The 13,661-nt window shown below is 65.3% G+C and overlaps 1 protein-coding gene across 1 annotated transcript in view; it reads right to left on the bottom strand.

Moving 5' to 3' along the window:
* The window catches only part of TNK2 (tyrosine kinase non receptor 2), a 37,042-nt gene that overhangs the window by 14,097 nt on the left and 9,284 nt on the right, over positions 1 to 13,661 (bottom strand). Inside the window, 8 exon segments of the mRNA XM_025202707.1 lie at positions 2,001 to 2,095; positions 2,721 to 2,867; positions 3,340 to 3,466; positions 4,329 to 4,606; positions 4,697 to 4,849; positions 5,424 to 5,639; positions 7,557 to 7,627; positions 7,904 to 8,081. Coding sequence (XP_025058492.1) covers positions 2,001 to 2,095; positions 2,721 to 2,867; positions 3,340 to 3,466; positions 4,329 to 4,606; positions 4,697 to 4,849; positions 5,424 to 5,639; positions 7,557 to 7,627; positions 7,904 to 8,081 — 1,265 coding nt within the window.

The raw sequence follows: 13,661 nt of genomic DNA, 5'->3' as shown, positions 1-13,661 counted from the left end.
GCCTCTCTTTCCGTGAAGTTTTTCCTGATGTCCAGCCTAAATCTGCTGTCTGTCAGTTTGTGACCATTGTTCCTTGTTACCCCACGAGGCGCCCTGGTGAACAGCGCATCTCTGATCCCTTGCTGCGCCCCCTAATGAATTTGTAGGTGGGCACACGATCCCCTCCAGGCTTCTCTTGCGGAGGCTGACGAGGTCCAGGGCCCCCAGTCTCTCCTCGTAGGGCCTTGCCTGCAGGCCTCTGACCATATGAGTGGCCTCCTCTGAACCCTCTTGAGATTGTCTACATCCCTCTTGAAGTGTTGCGTCCAAAACTGGATGCAGTATGCAACTGCAGTCTGAGCAATGCTGCACAGAGGGGAAGTATCACCTCCCTGGATCTATTCGTCATCCATCTGCTGATGCATGGTAACGTGCGGTTAGCTTTGCCGATGATTTCGTCACACTGACGACTCGCACGTTCGTCTTGGAGTCCGCTATGACTCCGAGATCCCTTTCCGCTGCCGTGCTGCTGAGAGGGTCACTTCCCAGCCAGTCAATGTGCTGGATATTTTTGTGCCCTAGGTGCAGCACTCTGCACTTGTCCTTGTTGTACTGCATCCTATTGGGTACTGCCCAATTTTCTAACCTGTCCAGGTCTGCCTGCAATCGTTCCCTACCCGCCGGAGTGTGCCCTTCACCCCACAATTTAGTATCGTCTGAAAACTTGGACAGAGCACACTTCACACCCACATCCAAGTCACGGATGAAACACTGAAGAGTACAGGTCCAATGACCAAACCCTGCGGGACCCCACTACCCACATCCTTACAAGTCAATACCAGCCCATCTACTACCACTCTCTGGGTGCGACCCCCCCAAGCCAATCTGCCACCCACCGAACCGTGTAAACATCTATAATCACAGCCTCTTAATTTATTTATGAGAATAGGATGAGATACCGTATCGAAGGCCTTGCTAAAGTCCAAGAAAACGACACCCACCTCTAGTCCTGCGTCTAAGCATTTTGTGACCCTGGTGTCTGGAGCCATCCACTGAGGTGCAGACCCCACTGCCAGTTGCCCAAGGAGAGGGTATGGCTATGTGGCACAGGGCATGGGCCCGACACAGGGAAGGGGGAGCTGGCTTGGGTGACCACAGCTCTGCGGCAGGGGGCAAGCCAGGTGGGCCCCTGTGTGAGCTGACTCACAGGCCCGGCTGCCGCCAAGGCCTCGATCCCAGCTCCCAGGACAGCCAAGAGGGTGACAGTGCCTTGCATGCTTCCACACTGGGGTCCTGGGGGTGGCGTGGCACCTCCTGCCCCCAAAGCTGCCCAGCGCATGGGCAACACAGCCGTGCCTGGAGGCTGGCCCTGGAGGCTGCTCCACCCAGGCCCTGCCGGGCTGGCTGCCAAGCAGCAGCTATGGCGGGGGCGGGCTTCGCAATGCGGGCACCTGCTCCGTGGGGCCGGCGGCAGGAGATCAGGCTCCAGTCACGCGGCCACTAAACACCACGACTCGCCCAGGCTGGGCATCGGAGCCCTCCCGGCCCAGGAGAGATCCTGCCCTCACTCCTGCGGGCCCAGGCCAGTCTCTGGGGGTGGCGCACGCCTGGTGCCTGTGGGGAGGCATCAGGCTCTTCCAAGGGGTCCACTTCATCCCTGCCTGCTCTGAGAGCCCCAAGGAGCTGCCACCAGCTCCCAGCCCTGCCGTCATGCTGCCCCGCACCCCGGTCACTCCTGTCCGGAGCCACGTGCACACACACACAGCTCTGTCGGTGCCCCTCACTCCCAACCCGCAGCCCCTACTAGCCCAGCCCTGACCCTCGCTGTATTACTCTGCCCGTGCCCCGCAGGGTACAAGCAGACAGAGCGGGCCATGCCACCTCATTGCAGACCCCTCGGGAGAGGATGCAGAAGCAAAGACCTGGGCAGTGACAAGGGCACAGGCCCAGGCACGGAGCCCGTCTGCCCAGAGGGATGGGGGAGGAGGGAGCTGGCCGGCTGCAGCCTCCCGGTACGATACCTGCCCTCGATGACTGTGATGACGTCGTTCATCTGGATGTGCAGCTTGTCGGGTTCCTCGAAGTCCTGAAGTGCCCTCATGTCTGTGGGCTGAGCCTGGGGCAGGGCACAGGGGGCACCGTGAGGGCTGGCCATGCCCAGCACCCTGGCCCTACACCCCGGGCAGACCCAGACTGCTGCCTGGGGGAGGGCTGCACCCAGGCCCCCTGCTAGGGTCTGGAGGTCAGGGCTGGGACCCCTGGGACTGCTCAGAGCCCCAGGAGAGCTCCAGGGACCCACGCTGCAGTCGGTGGGCATGGGACAGGGTCCAGCCACGTTAACCCCTGCATGCCCTTGCTCTAGCAAGCACCATGCCCCCACCTCCCCCACCAGACAGAGTTCCTGGGGGCACAAGATGATGCCCAAGGACACAGAGACAGGAAGAGAGGACTGCTCCCCTCCTCCCCTAACCATTAGCTCCCGCTGCCTTACCAGGGGCAGGCGGAGAGCCCAGGAGTCCTGTGGTTCCAGCCACCAGCCCACACTGCCCTCCTAGGGCCAGCAAACACTGTGTTGGATGGAGAAGGGGTTGCATCCCCGGAAGCTAGCATCCCTATCATCCCCTGGCACCAGGCCATGTTGGACCGGGGAAATGCCAGGTCCTTTCGGGAGCTGGGGAGCGCGAGGGCACAGGTGCAGCTGTCCAGGGACCAGCCACGCCGTGGCCACCCCTGCCACCTACCTCCACCAGGAAGTCACGCAGGGCCAGGAAGGTGGGTCGGTCCTCAGGCTTGTGAGCCCAGCACTGCAGCATGACGTTGTAGATGTCCTGGGGACAGTCCTCGGGCCGCAGCAGCCGCTCCCCCTCCTTGTCAATCTTGTGCAGGATCTGCAGGATGGAGAATGCCAAGGTCAGCAGAGGGGAGGGCACAGGAGTGGCAGGGGGCAGGCAGGGAAGGGACTGGTCTGAGAAGGCAGGTGCTGTGAGTGGCAGAACAAGCGTCCGCAGCCCTGAGAGGCTCTGCTGAGCCCCACGGACCAGCTTCAGGGCAGGACGCAGATGCCAGAGTGCATGGCGGGGGCATCATGGCATTGCTTTGCAGCCCACAGCACCGGGGTCACAGTGCCTGGCCTGGCATGGGCAGTAGAGATGGGCCCCAGCCACCAGACTCTCAGGCCCATGGGGGCAGGGGGAGCTCTCCCCATGGCCAGGGCTGGGTGCAGAACCCAGGAGTCCTGGCAGCCATCCCCCAATCTGTCCTGTTCTCCAAGCACTGGCAGCCCAGGACGGGCACCGTGTCTGCGCCCGGAGCCAGGGCCCCGGCTGAGTGGAGCCCGGGCACCATGGCCCTGCTGCCCACCTGGCTGCCGTTGAGGCCGATCCAGGGCTCCTGCCCGTAGGTGAACATCTCCCAGAGGGTCACCCCAAACATCCAGGTATCACTGGCGTGCGAGAAGGTACGTGTCTTCAGGCTCTCGGGGGCACACCTGCCCAGGAGAAGGGCACGAGGGGTTACTAAGGCTGGCAGCACCCCCCACCCCTTCAGAAGCACCCTCCAGCCCTGCTGGGCTCTGCACACCCCAACACGACAGAGCTGCTCGGGGACACTTAGGACGTATTCACTGCACTTCTCAGGCCAGCACCTGCCTGTCCAAGCAGTAAGACACAGCTAAGTGCCCTGGTAGAGGCGCAGAGCTACAGCTTTCTGCAGCAGCAGCGTGCAAACGCGTGTTCAGGTATTGCTGCACATGATAAAAAGGACGGGGATGTTGGTCCCAGCCCTGGCACTGCATGGACTGGCTCTGGGGTGGTATCAGGGCTGGACTGACCATCAGCAGAGACCCAGCTCACCCCGTGAATCCAGGGTAAGAGTGGCACCCTCTCTTGGGCTCAGCTCCCCATGCCATGGGGGCTGCACATCCTCACGGGTGGATGTGAGGATTCGTGTCTGGCTTGGAGGAGGCACAGCCGGCTCCAGCCTGGTCTAGAGCAGGCTGAGATCGCAGCAAGCATTTAATGTGCAATGGCTCAGGACACGTTCTGACTTGTCACAAGGCACATTGATGGATGGCTATTACTATCTTGCTCAGGGCTGCCCAAGGTACGGCCCATGGAGCCGTATCCTCTGGCCAGCAGCGCTGCCTGGGAGTTGCTGGCTGGCATGCCACTGGCAGCACGTGTTGGCCCTGTCCTACCTGTGTGCCAGGACCTTCTGCAGAAGCCCCAAGGATGGCAGGACTAGGGGGCCCAGCTCCTGTGGCCCAGGGGCAGGACTGAGGAGATGCCCCTGCTCCACAGAGGGGGAAAATGCCAGGCCTGGACTGTGGCAGATAGCAGGGGGGTTCTCACCAGGCGAAGGGCACCTTGCGGTGCTCCTGCATAACGTAGTGGTCGTCGTTCTTGGGCAGGGCCCGCATGAGTCCGAAGTCGCCAATCTTGACCAAGTCATTGGCAGCCAGGAGGATGTTGCGGGCGGCCAGGTCACGGTGGATAAAGCGCTTGGACTCCAGGTAGGCCATGCCCTTGGCGATCTGCACGGCGTAGCGGCACAGCGTGGCGATGAGGAAGTGGCCCTGGTTCTTCCGCAGCCGGTCCAGCAGGGAGCCCAGCGGCGCCAGCTCTGTCACCTGGCATGGGGGTGGGGGGACTGAGTCAGGCCCCCTCAGCCCCAGATCCAGGCCCTCCATGCTCCCCCACTGCCCCGTCCCCAGCCTCACCATCTTCATGGGGTGGGAGAGCACGACGCCGTAGAGCCGGATCAGGTTGCGGTGGTCCAGGGAGTGCATGGCGTTCACCTCCCGGATGAAGTCGTCCAGCGCCTCGGGCTGGCTCAGCACGTCTGTCTTGAGGCACTTCACAGCCACGCTGAGCTGTAGCCGGGATGGGGGAGGTCAGAGGGCACGGCCCCCAGTGCGGCTGCCTCTGGGGTGGAACGCTGCAACCACCCCGGAGTGGGCGGGGAGGGTTGAGAGGGGAAATGGCAGCTGCTGCTGGGTGTTTCAGTGCTGGGGGGGAGATGACTGCCCTCAGGGACCCCAAGACCTTCCCTCCCAGGGATGGGGGTACCGAAGAGTGAGCTGGCACCGGGGTGTGGATCCTCCCAGAGCTGGGGGGCAGCCGCAACCTCTGGAGGCCCCAAGCCAAGCCCTGGGGGAAAGGACGCAGGCTCTGGTGCAGTGCCCGAACTGCCCCCTGGTCCCAGGAGGGCTTCGAAGGCTGCGGTGTTATGGGTGGGACGTGAGCCCAACCCAAGAGGAAGGTGGTTTCAAGCCCCCAAGGGCAGGTGTTGGGAGTTGACTGGCAGCTTCCCCAGGCAGGACAGATGTGCCTGCCGGTCATGGGGGTGCACACTGGGAGCCCCGCAGCGGCTGCCTGGAGTCAGACGGACCGGCATGCCGAGTCCCCACACCCGGGATCGGGGCCCTGCCCCGCCGTGCCCCGTACCGTCTTGCCGGAGGGCGTGGACCACTCGCCGCGCCGCACCACGCCGAAGGAGCCGTCGCCCAGCTTCTCGAGCAGCGTCAGGTCCCGCTCGCTGATGAGGCAGGTCAGGGCGGGCTGGCTGGTCCCCTCGGGGGGTGGCGGCGGCGTGGGTGGCTTCCGGAAGGTGCTTTGGGGCTGGGGGGGGAACTCCGACTCGGGGCGCTTCCCGCTGAACACCTGCAAGGACAGGCCACCCAGGTCAGGGGCAGGCCCTAGGGCTCCTTCCTCGGACTCCAACAACACCCCCCAGACCATTTTGATGGGAGGGATGCAGGTCCCAAGGGACGGGAGAGGCGGAGCCCCTGCGACTCTCCGTGGAGAGGCCAGGACTCCTGGGTTCAACCCGAGGCTCCGAGTCACATTCCCGCTCCGTGCCTCAGTTTCCCCACCTGCAATGGGGGGAGTGGAAATGACGGCAGCCTGCAGCTTGGAGGTGTCCAGCTGAAAAAGCTGTCCCAGGTGTCTGCTCCACCCTGTGCCAAGGGGACGGTCACCCGTGGTAAGGCAGCAGCGGGGTCACCCCTGCTTGGCTTCCCACCCTGCATGGCAGGTGAAGAAGCAGCCCTGGACCCTTGCATTGGGTCCCTGTCTCTTAGCCCTACCCCAGAGAGCTGAGCCCCTGCCCCGTGGCCTCTTCATCCACGCACAGCCCCGGGGGGCTGAGAAGGGGTGGTGGGGAGGAGAGGAGGAGGCCGGCAAGCTCTGGGGCCACGGGTTGGAAACGGGAACCGGGTGGGGATGAGTCGCGCTCTATTAAAAGCCCGTCCTGGCCCCGGTGGCAGCTCGGCCAAGGTGACTCCCAGGAGACACCCACCACGGGCTGGGGCCAATCCCGGATCCGGGCCGAGCTGGGGGCCAGCGCGCCAGGAACACGCGTGGCCTGGCTGCCAGACGTGGGGTGAGATGCCCAGCTGCTAGCAGAGGGGGCTGCCATACAGACAAGGAGCCCCGGTCTTGTGGACTCATTCTGTGGGGGGAAAGGGTGGGTTTCCCGGGGTAATGGGGCAGGAGTGGGAGCCAGGGCAAGACCTACAGGCTCTGGGAAGGGAAGGGCTCAGCTGGGCAGGGGTCCAGCCCGGCCCTCCAGCCCCTTCCCAGCTGCTCCGCAGGCTTCTCTGAGCCCCGCTCGGAGGCTGGCACCAGAGGGCACGCTCACGTTCACACTCGCGCTCAAGCCTGGAGCCAGCCCCGCCCCCAGGGCAGAGGCGAGCTGCATACCCAGCACCTAATTAGCACTTCATTAGCTCCCTGGAAACAGTCAGACTCACCGGGCAGAATGAACTGCCTGACTGTCCGTCTCAGGCAGCGCTGCCCAGACAGCCGAGCACCCACCGCCCTGAATCCTCAGGGATGATCGGGCACTGCCATGGGGAGCACTGGCAGGGACCCTCCCGCCTGCTCCCCCACCCCGCACATTACCAGCAGCTGCCGTCACCCACCGGCACCATGACGAGGACCCCAAGTATCGCCCTGCGGCCCCCAGGCACTCAACCGTCTGCATCTAACCCAGTGCTGCGCCTGCAAAGTCACCCCCAGCATCCCTTGTGCCCACAAACACCTGACCATGGTTTGGGCCACCCAAGAGGCGGGAGCGATAGCAGCCGAAGTCCCGTGTGGCGGGGGGAGGACAGAGCCCCTTCGGGGCCAAGCTCCCGGGCCAGCAATGGGGTGCAGCAGGAGCTGGGACTGGCAGGGTTGGGCTGGGGTGCCCAGAGCCACTGCTTTAACGGCAGCTCTTGTGGACAGCCCTGTGGAAGTGTCCCCCTGTCCCACCAGCCAACACTTGGTGTCAGGGACGTACGTGGCTGAGGCCCCCCTGGGGCCAGGCCCCCTGGACTGGCTCCTTCTGATCCCTTTGTAAGGCACGTGGCTGGGATGAGCCGGAGCCTGGGTGGAGAGGCTGAGCACTGGGCTGGGATCCAGGATCCACGCCGTGCCCACTCTATCTCCCGCTATGGCCATGGGTGAACAGGCCCCGTGCCTCAGTTTCCCCATCTCCTTCAATTCACACGCAAGCCGGGCACTCAGGGCAGGGCTGCCCTCACCCGCTTCTAGCCCCGTGCCCCCGTGCCACGGGGGCCCTGCCTGCTCTACCTTGCTCATCCACGACTTGCGCTTGCACATGGCTTTCCTCCTCTTCACAGCCTCCCACAGCCGTCGTTGGCCTGTGGAGACAAATGCCATCACCCATGGGCCCAGGGCGAGCTGGTGCCCCGGCCCACCCCACCCCGAGGCTTTCTGCCAGGAGGGAAATGCAAGCCAGGGCAGAGGCCCTGCAGCCTGTCAAGGGAGCATCGGCCTGGCGTACCAAGCCCTGTGGGCTGCAAGCCGGAGCTTGCCCAGGCCCAGCAGCCTGGGCAAGACCCCCAACAACGTGATGGGGGACAGAAGGGAAGGAGAGAGGGCAAGGAGCACGGGGTCAGGGCCGCGGCCATACGCACCCGGGCGCCCCATGCCGATCTTCTCCAGGTCCTCATTCTTGACATACTCGAAGTGTGAGAGGCGGGTGACGTTGAGGTCGTCCCGGATGCGAAGGAAGTACTGCTGCAGCTGCACCTCCGTCAGCAGCTCCAGGAGCCAGTCCGTGCCCTCGTCCGCCTGCATGCTGCAGCTCAGCTTCTGTGGGGGAACAGCGTGGGGTGAGCAGGGCACATAGACCCTGTACTGCTCACAGTGCCTGGAGACAGCCCACAGTGCCCACGGCAGCCAAGGAGCACTCACCCCGTGCTTCCCGGATGAGGGAAGATGATGGGCAGCAGCCCACTCGCACCCCTGCAAGCCTAAGCCCTGGGGTTGGGGGTCACCAGCCCATTCAGAGACCCCCACGGCAAGCCCAGGGGGCTGGGATGGGGACAGGCTGCAGGGAGAAGGCACTTGCCGGCTGAGTGAGGCCATCGGGGAGCCCCAATTCCACCTGGCATGGACCCCCTGGTGCCATAGCAAGGCCCTGGGCAGAGCTGTCCCATTTGCTCTTGGGGGAGGTGGAGCTGGCACGTGTGATGGGCCCAGCACCCTGGGGCAAGGTGCGACGCCCTAGTGCCCCCACCGCCGTTCGCCGAGGCTGGTGCTAGCTGCCACCTGGGCACCCCGTGCATCCCCTGCCCTGGTCCCCGCTGGCCTCCAGCTGCACATGGGGTGCACTACAGGCTGCGTGGGTCTCCATGGCTTTGCCAACACACCGCATCTCCCTGCACCATGCATGGCTCTGCTGAGCCGGGAGCTCTCTGCCTCTCTAGCCCTGCAGCATCCTGTCACCCCCCAGGCCTGTGCCCACAGGGCGCTGCCACAATCACTGGGACAATGTGACCCGCTGCTGCATCCTTCTGCAGCAAGGACCCGCATGTCTCCGGGGCCACGGGGAGCGGCGCAGAGAAGCAAACTGCTCTCGTTAGTGCTGGAGCATCATGCGAGCCGGACTGGCCCTGGGCTTGGAGAGCACAATGTTTCTACCCTGTGCAGTGGACAGAGAGCCATGAGGAGCCCGGGAAACACACTGCCCCTATGGGCTTCTTCTCCAGGCGGCACTGGCAGCTTGAAGGGCCCCCAAGAGGCGCATGGGATGGAGCGGGCAGTTCCCGGCAGCCCATTGCAGCAGCCCAAGTGCCAGCTTGGGAGGCACCTGGGGCAAACCAGCAGCCACATTCCCTGCCAGGTTAGGCACGAAGCAAGGGCACCATTTCCAGCCAGCCACTGGGTGCATTGGCCCCTGACCAACCCAGCTCCCTCCCCATGCCAGTGCCAGGGATGCCAGGAGAGGGAAGGGCATCAGGAGGGTCCCATCTCAGCTGTCGCAACCCCTCCAGCGCCACGGCTATGGGGAGCCTGGCTCTGGGGGCGGGCGCAGCTGTGCTGGATGCAGCTGGCTGGAGCGCCGCCCACCCTGCCACCCACCAGCGCTTCGTGCCCCCTGGCACCACCACCGCCCGGCCTCACGGCCAAGTGCAGGAGGACCTGTTTCCCATGACCATGTTTGGTGTGGAGGCTGGGGAAAGCCGGGCTGGCTCCACTCTCCCCAGCCCGGACTCCCCTCCCCTGCCGGGCTTGCCCGCATGCACACACGTGTGCACATATGTGTGCACCTCTCTCCTTGAGGACAGGGCTCGGTGCCTGCTCCTGGGCAACTGTCTGTCCTTCCTCATGCCACGGGGGCTGCTGTCCACCAGCAGCCCTAGTGCACGGGTCTCCATCGACTTCCCCAGGAGCGGGTCCGTGCCAGGATCTGCAGGGTTGCAAAGGCTGGCGTTACCCACGAGGGGCTGAGCCAGGCCCAGAGGCCCCTCGCCCGGGTGGGGGCTCCGAGGGGACGGCCACGTCGCCCACGGCTCGTCCCCCGACGGGTCTCACGGGCATGCCAATGTCCTGCAGCCCACACGTCCCAGCTGCACATCTGCATCACCCTGGGGTCCCCCTTGCACGGTGCTCTGTGCCGCTCTTGGGACTGATCCTCTGCCATGGCACCTCTGCCAGCATGCACCTCAGCTGCCAGCCTCCTCGGAAAGGCAGCAGCTTGTACAGCACCTAGCGCAGCGGGGCCAGGGCAGCTACTGTGAATAACGGTGCACGGACGGGAGACAGACGCTGTTTGCTCTGAAGCTGGCCCTCCAGGTCCCGGCACTGTGGCTTGCTCCTGGGGACACCCCGCCTCTGTCTGCTGCACCCCATCTCTAGCTGTGTCCTGCCTGGCCATTTGCAGCCCCCCGAATACTATCCCACTGCTGTGCCTCTCTCCACAGACCCCCAGCCCGGGGGCCAGGAGGGGATTCTTGGGTTACAGCCGCTCCGAGCCGCAGCGCGACCACTAAAATTCCCTGCGCGGCGGAGTCCGGTCTAAAAATACGGTGGGTGCGGCAGTGCCTGGGGCCCGGAGACAGGCCCCTGGTGACCCCCATGGGACAGGGGGCATGCCGGAGACGTGAGCCGGGAAGCCAGACATGGGGACCCCGTCCTCGCTGCAGGGCAAGGGACCCATAGGTCAGGGAGCATCCGGCATCGAAGGGGAGAGTGTGGAGGGGAGCCTGGAGCAGGGGCATGGGGGGAAGGCTGCAGTGCCGTCCTCGACATGCCATGCAACCCACGCACCCCACAAGCCCAGCAGCATGCCCCCCCTGGGGAAGGAGCTCCCCCCGTGGCAATGCAGGCGGAGACCGAGGCAAAGGGACTTACACGGTAGACGCGGAAGTGGGCCAGAAAGGGCAGGGAGCGGCGCAGGGCCTCGAAGCGATGCATCTCTGCTCCTGCCGGCCGGGCGCTGCCAGTTCTCCGGGCACAGGCTGAGAGTAAGTCCTGGGCGCTCTAGTCCTGGCCCCGCCGGGGTAAGTGCAGGAGGGGAAGCGGGGCAGGAGACCAGGGCACTTGGCAAGACTCCTGCACGCATCACACGGCTGTCCTGGTTCGCGGCAGCACCGGTTCCTCCAGCATGAGCGAGCTCCAGGCGGGGCTGGGGCTGCCCCGACCCCGTCGGCCGCCCCCGAGCCTGGCCGAGGCACAGGATCCGCTCCCGTGGGTCAGCCCAGAGCCGGACGCCGAAGTCTCTTAGATGGACCCAGAGAGGGAGAGAGCAGGACGCTGCACCCGGGTCATCGCAGCTGGTCCCCGCCGGCAGGCACTCTGCGGCGCTCTGGCCACCGCGCTGCCACCACACCGCGCCGGGAGGGCTGGCAGCCTGTGTGGTCGCTTCTGCCGGGGCCCTGGGGACACGGGCACAGCTCCTCCATAAAACCCAGGCCGGGGGGGCCGTCCCCAGGATCAGGAGCTGGCGCGGGGTTGCATGAGCGGGCGGGAGCCTGGCATCATGCCGAAGCCGGGGCCCCAGCCATCGTCCCCCTTCCCGAGCCTCCGCTTTCGCAACAGATCCCGTGGAGGCGGGGGGCGCAGGACGGAGGGTGCCCGCGGCTCGGCACCGCTGCTCCCAGCTCCGTGGCGTGGGCACTGGCGGCCCCTGGCCCCCCTCCCGTGCCTGCAGGCCGTGGCGAGTTGCTCCCACCCCTCACTCCCGCGTCTGCCCGCCTGGCTGGAACAGAGACGCTATGGTATTCGCAGGGAACGCTTTTTGATCGGCAGCCAAGAGGTCAGATTTAACTGCGGGCTGGAGAGTCTGTTTCCTGTGGGCCTCTTGCTTGGGATTTCAAACAGCTCCTCAGTCTCCTCCGCTCTCCCGGCCTCTCTCACGTGCTCCTCGGCGCCCCGTTCTCCACCCGGGCTCCCCACCGCCCCGTGCACACGCGGACGGAGATCGCGTTGCTGCCCTCGGTTCGTTTGCACCGGGAGGGGGAAGGGAGGGACGGGGGGCATAGCCCAGCCCGGTGACCTGGATATCCGAGCTGCAGACCGAGCGTTCCCGGGGGACGGTTCCAGTTTGCCGTGGCCGCGCCGCAAGGCCCGGCTATCTCAGCTCAAGCTCTGGAGCCTGGGAGTCGTCTGCAACCGGGCTGGGTCTGCAACCGTCCCTCTAGAAAAGCCCGAGCCTGCAATGGGCAGGTCACGGGGAATCCCTCTGTATACAAAGCACGTGGCTCCTCCAAGCCCAGACGCCCTGGGGATGGGCATGCGCAAAGCACAAGCAGTGTCCCATCAGCACGGCCGTCTCTACCTGCAAAATGTCACCCGCGTTCACGCTGCACGGCCTCGGAGCCCAGCAAGGACTGATGTGAGTCCCGTGTCCAGCCCCAGCCCCAGCCCCATGCGGCACTGAAAGGCCCTGGACCCCGGGGCAGTCCCGCTACCTGCAGCGGCCGGAGGCAGGGCAGGCAGGTGGGAATGCCCATGTCCCCCGAGGCCTCAGGGAGGTCTTCTCCCTCTGCTTAGCACAGGGCATGTGCCCGAAGCCCCGAGGTGGCCATGCCTGCACGCTCGCTGATGGGCAGATGTGACCCGTGGCAGCCCCGGAGCCGATTCCCCAGGACACAGGGTCAGGGAGAGCAGGACCAGCCAAGATCCTGTTTCTCGATGCATCTGTGTCACCCCACTTTTCCCGCTGCAGAGCTGGGGGGCTTGCTCAGAGCCAGGCATATCCCAGCAGCAAGCGGGGCCAGCGGGGTGGGCTGTGGGGGCCAACAGCCCTTCCCCCTCGGTGGCTGGGGGTAAAACGCTGGCTCCAAGTGACAGAGCAATGCTGAGCTCAGGGAGCCGGGGGCAGCCTCTCCTACCAAGGCCTGGCCCCTTCCCACACCACAACTGGAGGCATCGCCAAGATCTCATGAACACGCGGGGCCCAGGGGCCCTATCTCCACCCCCGGCCAGCTGGACCGGGGCTGTTCCTTGCACCGTCTGCTTCCCCACGGGCACCCCGCGGCCGCGCCAAGGGGCTCGCGCGTCTCCCCAGCTCTTGGCCGCGCGCCGCAGCTCCACATAGCGCTTCCTGTGCAGTGCACCTGACAGCTGGCCCGGGCTGGCGGGGACAGGGCTGCGCGCTTCCCCTGCACTCCCGCGGCTCCCTGGGGCGTCCCAAAGCACAGGGCTGTCCCCGTGCCAAGCAGGGAGAGCGGCGGAGGCCTGGCAGGCGCAGGGCTGGCTCCCGAACACTGCTTCCTTGTCTAGCACCGGGTCCCGGCGGGTCCCCGGGGAGAACAGCTGGACAAACGCGCGGCCCCGGAGCTCCATGGAGGCTGGTTCGTAGCGTGAGAGATAGGAGCCCGCGGGCGGCTGGAGGCGGTCAGACCCCGGCCTGACCTGCCCTCCTCCTCCTCACAGCCCCCTTGGGACCCCTGCTTGCAAAACCAGCCGAGGCCAAGAGGCCCCTGTGCCGGGCTGCCTGGCCCGGCTGTCCCTTCCCTAAATAAGGAGCCTAGCAGGGTTAACCCCCCCCTTAAAACACAGGGCACCGTTGCCCTCTGGTGACCTCAATGCATGCATCTCCTCTGCCCCCCTTTTGTATGCCCTGCCATGCACAGATGCTTTCTTGCCCACCTTGGTAAGCAATGAAAGGGTTAAAGTGCCCCCTCCACCACCTGGAGCTGGTTAGGGTAAGGCCCAGGCTCTCTGCAAACTCAGGCAGCCCATCACGCTCAGGTCATGGCATCCACGTGATGGCTGGTGGAGAGCCTCCCTCCCCACCCCCCCATGGAGGCCACGCACAGCAGCTGGTTACACGCGCGTGTGCTCCAAACACAGGGGCAGTTGTGCCCCAGGTTATGGGTTTCCCTTCTCCCCAGGCGCCCTCCAGCCACTCACGGCCAGGCAACCGGGAGGCACGACCGGCCC

Source organism: Alligator sinensis, unplaced genomic scaffold (genome assembly GCF_000455745.1).
Source record: "Alligator sinensis unplaced genomic scaffold, ASM45574v1 scaffold301_1, whole genome shotgun sequence".
Taxonomy (NCBI): domain Eukaryota; kingdom Metazoa; phylum Chordata; order Crocodylia; family Alligatoridae; genus Alligator; species Alligator sinensis.
This window is presented reverse-complemented; position numbering and strand designations above follow the sequence as displayed.